At 35.1% G+C, this 10,566-nt stretch overlaps 1 protein-coding gene across 6 annotated transcripts in view; it reads right to left on the bottom strand.

Annotated features, from left to right (window-relative positions):
• Positions 1-601: 601 nt before the first annotated feature.
• LOC127167991 (A-kinase anchor protein 13) overlaps positions 602-10,566 on the bottom strand; it is a 97,295-nt gene continuing 87,330 nt past the window's right edge. For 5 of the 6 annotated variants that reach the window (XM_051114436.1, XM_051114439.1, XM_051114440.1 and 2 more), the window contains 5 exons: positions 8,570-8,614; positions 7,285-7,335; positions 6,616-7,065; positions 4,607-4,901; positions 602-2,594 (listed from right to left, as the gene is read on the bottom strand). In XM_051114436.1, coding sequence (XP_050970393.1) covers positions 2,536-2,594; positions 4,607-4,901; positions 6,616-7,065; positions 7,285-7,335; positions 8,570-8,614 — 900 coding nt within the window. In that variant the 3' untranslated portion in view covers positions 602-2,535. The remainder of the gene's footprint in view (positions 2,595-4,606; positions 4,902-6,615; positions 7,066-7,284; positions 7,336-8,569; positions 8,615-10,566) is intronic. The other variant, XM_051114438.1, reaches the window with a different exon arrangement.

Raw genomic sequence — 10,566 nt, 5'->3', positions numbered from 1 at the left:
TAAAATTACATTAAATAACCCCCTGGAGTAAATAATAAAACATAATATTGCTTAAATATTGCTTGGAACAAATCGCAGTGCTTTCCTTGTGTGTCTTGCGTTTGTATTTGTCTGACGTGTGTTGCCCTGACATGTTATTTTAAACGTGAAGAAACACCTTTGTCTCAATGAAGACAAATAAAGGTGTCAATAGAAGTTTGCAAAAATGGCAGCAACTGCTCAAACCTTCTCAAACCCAAATTCATCCCTGTGTCCTCTTAAGTGTAAAACGTATGTGATTTCTTTTGTGAAATATAGTTTAAATTTTTCTCCTAGTATATTTATGATGACGATTATGATGATGGACCCACCTCATACCTAATCTCTGGCCATCAAGAGAGGTTAGTGGAGTCATACTGCAGACTGCATAGACACGACAGATCAAAGTTTCTGCTTATATGTGAGTCTTTATACAGTGGCAGTTTTTTAAATAAATGCTTTAATCTTTTTAAAAGGAAAAGGTAACCCTGATCTATTTGTCCGGTGAATTTGAATGAAATGTACAATAACCTGCAATTCAATCAACAGATTAAAAACAAGAAAAACAAATGCAAGCCAAAAAGAAAATTGCAACAGCTTTTAATGTGAGGAATATTGTGTCTTCTTCAAGACAAAGGGAACAATGATAAATAAAGCCTTTACGTCTCACAAAACACATTTTACAAAATTAAATCAACATTTTCAGAATTTTACATTTAAACATGTTACACAAAATATTTACATAATATTAATTCTTCCTTTTTTAAGCAAGAAAACATATGTACCTCAATGTACAAATGAAACCTTACTTTCAAAACAAAGATGAAAAAACAAACCTATACTCCTGAGAAAATGCTGGGTTATTAGTGCACACCATCATTTCTTTAAGGCTAAGCAACTTCAGTTTATGTTTACACATGAGTCGCGGCAACAGTACACCGCCTGGATTGACTTTTCCCTGTTTGTTCCTGAGGACAAAAGTGTCGCTGACAGTTCTGTAAGGCCAAAGGCAACATTTTCCTTAAATGAAGAACCAAAAACTCCCTTTGTGCATGTGAAGAAATAATAAATCCTGCACTGCGTCACTGTGTCTCCTCTGACATCACTGAGAGGTTATGTAAATCCACAGAGGAGCCTTCAAATATAAAACGCTTCTCTGCTGCCCCCTCATGGTAGAATCAAGTCAGCGCAGGTGAAAACTGCAATGCAAACCTGCACAAATGGGACTTTATTTAACTCCTAACAAAATCAGGCCAACAGAACATCTAGCTGAACAAAATCCTGTAAGATTATAAGGTGAATATTCATGCGTGATGAAATAGGTGGACACTTTGAGTGCAAAAACAGTGTTAAATGTATTATTATTGATATTTAGACATGATGTGGTGCTTTTGATCCATAAGGGTGGATGTATATAGGTGAGGTACACTATCCCACGTAAATGTTTACGTCTTTTACCTGTCCAGCAGGTTGCTTTAAATATCCCTACAGTTCATACAGTATTTACAGCTCATCAGTCCAGCAAAAATCATGAAGTATTCAATGCAGAAGGATTAGAGAATCTCTAACTCGCATTAAAAGCCATGGTTTGTTATACAATGGCACCCAAAAACTGTCCTTAGGGTTTTATCTTTGGAATGCTAATGAAAAATTGATTGTCATTTTTGGGGCAAAGGTAACATGTGAATGTTGTTAAAGTGCTCGGTGGCATTTCAAAGATGGGACTCTTTTGAAAACCTAAAATGGGGAAAATGGTAAAACCACCTCTCTCACCGAATCCAATTAAATGTTAAAACTGATTACATTTTAAACTTGTGCACAATAAGCCGAAATTATTTTTCAGCACAAAAAGTTGGCCAACAGGTGGAGCAGAAAACCCCATTTTTAAACATTTTGATGGCACAACTCTCTTGTAAATGAATGCAGTAATGAAATTAATATACAAAATAAATTTTTACAACATATTGAAAGATGGGAATTGTCTGATAAACATTTGAAAGCAAGTGCAAAATTAAGACTTTAATGTGTAGCAATATGATGTCTGGATGAATCTATGATATATATATATATATATATATATATATATATATATATATATATATGTATATATAAATAGATTTTTGGAATAATAATTAATTATTCTTCTCAATTACTGTGATAGAACACACTTTATTACAGCAAAAACTACTGTAATAAAATACTATTTAAATGCAATAAAACCTTTACCGTAGTATATAAATACTTTACAACTGAAATAATATATTACTACTGTTTATACATTACGGTAATGAGACTTTGGGGGCTAAATTGTTATTAAAATGTCACAAAAACTAAAAACAAAATATAATTTCTCATTTTTCTTTTGATTTTGGGGTGTAACACGACATGGACATGTTTTGTGAGATTTATTATATTGTAGAAAGATTGCGGAAACGTGAAGAGGGCACTTTGGGTGACTTCCTACATGATTTGATACAGTCCATGAGAATGATGTGGACAGAAGGGATGATGGGTAAATCAGCAGAAGAAGATCTCTCCGTCCATTGAAGGCTCTGTCAGGGGCAGCAGATGTGATGCTGACGATAAAAAAAAAGCAAGAGTTGAGGAGAAGATTCATCTACACTGAACCACAATTAATACAGACAGAGAGCTTGATATATAACACACAACTCAGATTAGCAAACACCTATCCACCTTATTATTTTTTTTTCAGTAAGAGCGGGCGCGGAGATCTGTAAATTTAATGTCTGGCTTCCCGGTCCAGCTATTTTTAGCTGTTCAAAACAGCTCATTTTGCTGCTTGACATTGCAGACAACTGGTGTGTCTTACCATATTATTTTAATGAGTTATCTTAAAGGAGAAGTTCACTTCCAGAACAAAAATTTACAGTTTATTTACTCACCCAAGATGCTCATGTCTTTCTTCCTTCAGTCAATAAGAAATTATATTTTTTGAGAAAAACATTTCAGGAATGTTCTCCATATAGTGGACTTTAATGGTGCCCCGAGTTTGAACTTCCAAAATGTAGTTTAAATGCAGCTTCTAATGATCCCAGCCGAGGAAGAAGGGTGTTATCTAGCGAAACAATCAGTCATTTTCAAAACAATTACAGTTAGGCAACCCTCTACGGACACCATGGCAAATGAATCGCCATTGGCTAATAAATATTTTAGTTTACTCGCCAGACTGATATACTATATATGTATGAATGCATATTATTCATTTTAACTGGACTTCGGACTGGTGGTGGTGCTTTTTTGGTCATTCAGTGTTTCTATAAAAAAAAAAAAAAAAAAAAAAAAGGAAAAAACTAACAATAAAACTGATGATGATAATAATAATAGTTATGATTATTTTATTATTATCATACAGGTTCTGCTATGAAGAACAATATAAAACGCACTAAGGATAAATGAGCTGCTGGGTTCATGAATATTAATGACGGTTCTACGTTCGCTTGAACTGATTTGCTGAAATCAAAACAGGGACGATAACAGGTGAGCACCAACCAATGAAATTGTCATTTGCACATTAGTTTCGCCTACTACCGAAGAAACCTGCAGTTCTTAAAAGCTGAAGAATTCCAAAGGAACTCCGTTATTTTTACAGGAAAATATGACAAAGAATATCATTTACATGTACTCTGAAGTGCTCAGTCAGTGTTCGGCGAGTGAAAATATATTTGTGCTAATATTAGACATCATTTAGTCCCATATGCGAGTGATTTACTCGCAATGTAAAGGGTTGTTAGGGATTTTTTTGATCTTCTTTGCATGTTCACTTTGTAAACACTGGGTCGGTACTTTTGCAGCGATGTAGGACGATTTTGAAGTTGGGCAAGAAAACGAGATGGAAGTTTTTCGGCCTACTTTAACTGGACTGACCCAGAAAAAAACTGTTTATGCAGACATAAACACCATGAGGGTTTGAGGTTAAAAAGTACATAAATTGTCAATTTGTTTCGAAAAAGACCAAATGTTTCTCTAGATAAGACTCTTCTTCTTTGGCTTGGATCGTTTAGAACCATTTGAAGCTGCATTTAAACTGCATTTTCAAAGTTCAAACTTGGGAGCACCATTTAAGTCCACTATATGGAGATGATTCCTGAAATGTTTTTCCCCAAGAAACACAATTTCTTATCAACTGAAGAAAGAAAGACATGAACATCTTGGATGACAAGGAGGTAAGTAAATTATCTGTAAATTTTTGTTCTGGAAGTGAACTTCTCCTTTAATTATGAACACAGTGGTTTGTAGTGCAAACAATTTTACAGTTTACCGCATTTTGTTATACTTCTCGTTATTTTCCTACAGCAGCTTATGAAGCGGAAATTTAACACATTAGCAAAAAACAGTCACTTCCACATTGAAAAATAAGATGGATACAATATGTGCAAATCCTGATAGAAATGTGTGATGTTCTGGAACAGATAACTTGTTACCAATTCCAGTCAGAACGGATACAGCGGTTGTGGTTTGCAGGCTAATTGAATCAATTCTTTATTATTATCTCTATTGAATTAGTGTGTGTGTGTGTGTGTGTGTGTGTGTGTGTTGTGTGTGTGTGTGTGTGTTTCACTGTGTTTACCTGCATCCTGAGGAGGCTGGCTCTTGCTCTTCTTCTTCTTTTTATCTTTCTTCTCCTTGGATGAAGCCAGCTGAAGCAGTCGTGTGGGGATCTGGTTTTGTCCTTCTAAGCTCTGAGTTTTGCCGCCCAGGGAGAAGAGGCTGCGGCCCTTCTGTTTGGAGTCCATCCTGGACAGAGAGTTCTTCCTGGGGCTGGACGATAAGTCACCCTCCCAGATCTCTCGCTCTATGGAGCTGCTGCTCTGGAGCTTTAGAGAGTCCTCTGATGTGCTGGAGGGTGTGCGCTGAAGCCGAGCCTTTGGAAGAAATGAGGAAGGAAAAAAAGAGTTATGTTAAGGTGCAAAACCAATTCACATTCTGTAAGTTTGTAGCTTGTCATTATTATAACATTACATTTTAGTAACAATACTCAAAACTATTATTTGAAGAATGGATAAATGGAATATTAAGATAATAGAAGACATTGACAAGCAAATTGTTATTTTTCATGTTATGGCTGATAATAGGAGGCAATAAATTGATCAAAAGTGATAGTAAAGGCTTTTACATTTTTACATAAAAATGTATATTTCAAATCAATGCTGTCATTTTCTATTTAACAGAATAATGTATCAGTTTCCACAAAAAAAAAAATATTTCTTGAGTAGCAAATCAGCATATTAGAATGATTTCTGAAGGATCATGTGACACTAAAGAGGCGTGTTAAATAATTTTTTAATACTAAATTAAATAATATTTCACAATATTACAGTTTCTAAAGTTTTTTTTTTAAAACAAATAATACTATAGAACATAATATAATATAATATAATAGAACAGGGGTGTCAAACTCCGGTCCTGGAGGGCCACAGCCCTGCAGTGTTTAGATGCAACCCTAATTAAACACACCTGATCCAACTAATCAAGTCCTTCAGGCTTAATTGAAAACTGCAGAGTATGTGTGTTTGACACCCCTGCTCTAGAATTATATTATAATAATATTAAAAACTATTATTTCAAGAACAGATATATGGAATATTAAACTTCTGGTAAATATTGATAAGCCAATATCGACTATTATTCATGTTATGGTTGATTGTATTTAAATGGCCAAATGGACTAAATAAAATAATATTATACACTTTTAAGGTTAGTAAGAATTTAAGTTTTTTTTTTTTGGAAGACATTAATTCTTTTAAACAGCATGGAGGCAATAAATTGATCGAAAGTGACAATAAAGAATCTTATTTTTTTTTTTTTTTTAATGTTCATTTCAAATGAATGGTGTTATTTCCTATTTAACAAAGTATAATTAAAAAAAATGTAGTGTAATAAATAATATTTCACAATATTACTGTTTTTACTGTGTCTTTGATTAAATCAATGCGCCCTTGCACCTGACAGGAAAATAATATTTTTTATGAAAAATGGATATTCATTTTTATTTATTTCTAATTATTACATTTAAGTGTTATTAATGCTAAAAAGTTTTTTTTTTTTTTTTTTTTTTTAAATGGCTGATTACTAATGTGTTACCAATGTAGTCTGCGTACCAGGGTTGCCAGGTCTTCACAACAAAACCCACCCAATTGCTAGGGGGTCCCCCAGTGAAAATCACATTCCAGGTGGTGAAATACACTTTTTTGGTAGGGTTCCCCGGTACATTTCACATTCCAGGGATTAAATATAACGTTATTGGGGTCACTTCAACCCGTGGACATGAAAAACAGCTCACGACAACAGTGTTACAGTAGCCCAATTCTACGGGAAAACCACTGACTTGGCAACATTTTCTAGCCTGCATGTTTTTATCTCACAATATAAAGTGAACAAGACACTATACCAATAGTAAAAAGCTTGTTAAAAATCCTCATGACTGTCCCTCAAACTATTTATAATTTAATAAAATACCATGTAAAGAAACATGATGGCCTTCGGCACTCTATTCTGAGTGAATTAATATTGTGAATGAGTAACATACAGACAATATGGAGGCACAAAACGTGCCTGAATGTGCAGTTCAAGTCTCACCTCCACCTCACGGAGGTGCTCCACTTTCTCCACCTCTCTCTGCATCTGCTCCTTCTCCCTTTCCAGCCTCCTCTGAGCGTCCCTCAGTCTCTCTAGATCCCTCTGATAATCCTCCTTCCTTCCCAGCAGCACCTGCTGCGCCTCCTCCAGCTCCTTGTGCCTCCTTCGCATCTCCTCCTCCTTCACGTGTAGCAGCACCTCCCGATCCGTCAGCTCCCGCTCCTTCACATCCCACTCCTTCTCCTTGCGCCGCTTCTCTTCAGCGTGGGCGGCCTGCTGGCGCTGTAGAGCGGCGGCCTCCTGTCGGTGCCGCTCCAAGCTGCGCTGTTTCTCCTGCTCCACCAGTGAGGGGGGACGAGATGAGGGACGAGAGGAGGGACGGGATGGGGTGCGCTCGGTCAGGGCCTGGCGCTGGTCTTCGATAAAAGTGTCCTGCTGCAGCACTACGGCCTGTAAACAAAATGCAAGCATAGTAAGCATTTAGAACAAATCAGCAAGTTAGAATGATTTCTGAAGGATCATGTGACACTGAAGACTGCAGTAATGATGCTGAAAATTTTACAATATTACAGTTTTACTGTATTTTTAAATCTTATTGTTTACAATTTTTCTTTATTATTTCTTGTTTGGAACATCAAGCATATATAATATTGTCTATAGAGTACAAACCTGAAGTGAGGTCAGGAGGTCATGAAGATGAGTGACACTAGTCAGGATCTGCTGTCAGGAAACACAAGCCATCAAGAAAGACTGTCATTTGTCTCGATCTCAAAAAAGCAAGCAAAACACATCTAAATGTATATACTATTGAAGTCAAAAGTTTACATACACCTTGCAGAATCTGCAAAATGTTAATTATTTTACCAAAATAAGAGGGATCATACAAAATGCATGTTATTTTTTATTTAGCACTGACCTGAATAAGTTATTTCACATAAAAGTCATTTACATATAGTCCACGAGAGAAAATAATAGTTGAATTTATAAAAATGAGCCCGTTCAAAAGTTTACATATGCTTGGTTCTTAATACTATGTTGTTACCTGAATGATCCACAGCTGTGTTTTTTTGTTTTGTAATAGTTGTTCATGAGTCCCTTGTTTGTCCTGAACAGTTAAACTGCTGTTCTTCAGAAAAACCCTTCAGCTCCCACAAATTAATTGTTTTTTCAGCATTTTTGTGCAATAGAACCCTTTCCAACAATTACTGTATGATTTTGAGATCCATCTTTTCACACTGAGGACAACTGAGGGACTCATATGCAACTATTACAGAAGGTTCAAACACTCTCTGATGCTCCAGAAGGGAAAACAATGCTTTAAGAGCCAGGGGTGAATACTTTTGAACAGAATGAAGATATGTGCATTTTTCTTATTTTGCCTAAATATCATTTTTGTTTTTTAATTTAGCACTGACCTTCAGAAGCTACAGAAGATACTTACATGTTCTCCAGAAGACAAAATAAGTTAAATTTACCCTGATCTTCAAATTCAAAAAGTTTCTACCCCCTAACTCTTAATGCATCGTGTTAAGAATCAAGTGTATGTAAACTTTTGAACGGGGTCATTTTTATAAATTCAACTATTATTTTCTCTTGTGGATTACATGTAAATGTCTTTTTTGTGAAATCTCTTATTCAGGTCAGTACTAAATAAAAAAAAAATAACATGCATTTTGTGTGATTCCTCTTATTTTGGTAAAATTAACATTTTGCAGATTCTGCAAATTGTATGTAAACTTTTGACTTCAACTGCACTCTACAACTGATATCTAACACATACTCAAGAAATAATGCAGAAAATGTCCTACAGAACAGGTTTTATCATCTTTACTTGTTATCAGAGTGCACTTTGATTCTTTCCCAGTTCTGTAAGCTAAAAACGTCCCCCACAGCTCCAAGAAGTGATGAAGAATAACACCCTGAACTCTAAAAGAAGCATGCTCTTCTGTCTTACCTCACTGTTTCTCTTCAGCAGGAGCAGCAGGTTGGCGTTTCCTCCCTGTGGAGCAGACAAGCAGAGACTGCAGCTTTACTGAGCCCAGCTGAGAGTGTTTAATCAGCCCAGCACCCGGCAGAGCGCAAGGCCTGAGCCCAGCACACCGCTGCTCATTACGCACATTAAAGAGTCAGCCGATGCTGGGCGCTCCTAATGGACACTTATTCATTTTCCACCCTCCACTGAGCCCTCGCTGCACTAATGACTCCCATTAGCTACAAAACCTGACAGGGTATTATAACAGCGTATGTGTGTGTAGTAAACGATGCATGACACTAGGGGGAAGTACGATTCAGTTTGGGTCTGTTTAAATATAAAGATCAGACAAAAATGAAAATTCTGTCATTAATTACTCACCCTCACATCGTTCCAAACCTGTAAGACTTTCACTCATATTTGGTACACAATTAAGATATTTTTGATGAAATCTGAGAGCTTTCTGACCCTACATAGACAGCAACACAACTCGAACGTTCAAGGCCCAGAAAGGTAGTAAGGACATTGATAAAATAGTCATGTGACATCAGTGCTACAAAAATACTTTCTGTGCGCAAAAAAGAAAAAGAAAGCTTTACTCAACCTTTTTTTTCTCTTCCCTGTCAGTCTTTGACATGCATTCACAACAGTAGAGAAGAAATAGTTGAATAAAGTCATAAATGTAGTTTTCTTTGTGATAAAAGGTATTCTTGTAGCTTCATCAAATTATGGTTGAACCACTGATGTCACATGGACTATTTTAACGATGTCCTCACAACCTTTCTGGGCCTTGAATGTGGTTGTTGTGTTACTGTCCATGCAGGGTCAGAAAGCTCTCAGATTCCATCAGAAATATCTTAATTTGCATTCTGAAGATGAACAAAGGTCTTACGGGTTTGGAACGACATGAGGGTGACTAATGACAGAATTTTCATTTTTGGGTGAACTGTGCCTTTAATATAACCTGATTAATATTCATGAATAATTTAATGTTTCACACATTTTAGATTAGTTCTGATATATGTGATTTATGGCTGTTCAGACTCAACAACTTACAAAGTGAAACTTAGATATTCAGATTTATAAATATACATATGCTACCACTGAAAAGTTGGGGGTCAGTAAAATTTTTGCAAATATTTTTAAAAGTATATTATGCTTAACATACACTTGTTTGATCAAAAATACAGTTATAACAGTAATAGTATGAAATATTATTATAACTTAAAGTAACCGTTTTCTATTGAAATATATTTTAAAATGTAATTTAATCCAGTGATTAAAGCTACACTTTCAGCATCATTACTCTAGTCTTCAGTGTCACATGATCCTTCAAAAATCATTATAATATGGTGATTTGAAACATTTATATTGAAAACAGTTTAATATTATTTCATTATTATTTATTTCAGGATTCTTTGATGAACAGAAACTCCAAAATAACATCATTAAAAATTATTCTTCAATATCTTCACTATCACTTTTTATTAAGTTATGTGTGTTTGCTGAATAAATGTATTAATTTCCCCAAACTTTTGTGTATATATATATATATATATATATATATATATATATATATATATATATATATACACAGTTAAAGTCAAGTTTACGAACACCTTGCAGAATTTGCAGAATGTTAATTATTTTACCAAAATAAGAGGGATCATACAAAATGCACGTAATTTTTATTACTGACCTGAATAAGATATTTTACATAAAAGACACTTACATACAGCCCTCAAGAGAAAATAATAGCTACATTTATAAAAATGACCCTGTTCAAGTTTACATACGCTTGATTCTTAATACTGTTGGTACCCGAATGATCCTCAGCTATGTTTTTTTTAGTTTTAATGATAGTTGTTCATGAGTCCCTTGTTTGTCCTAAACAGGTTCCACAAATTCTTTGGTTTTTCAGCATTTTTTGTATTTGAACCCTTTCCAACAATGACTGTATGATTCTGAGATCCATCTTT

Source organism: Labeo rohita, chromosome 7 (genome assembly GCF_022985175.1).
Source record: "Labeo rohita strain BAU-BD-2019 chromosome 7, IGBB_LRoh.1.0, whole genome shotgun sequence".
Lineage (NCBI taxonomy): Eukaryota > Metazoa > Chordata > Actinopteri > Cypriniformes > Cyprinidae > Labeo > Labeo rohita.
The sequence above is the reverse complement of the archived record's forward strand: the minus strand, read 5'-3'. Positions and strand labels throughout refer to the sequence as shown.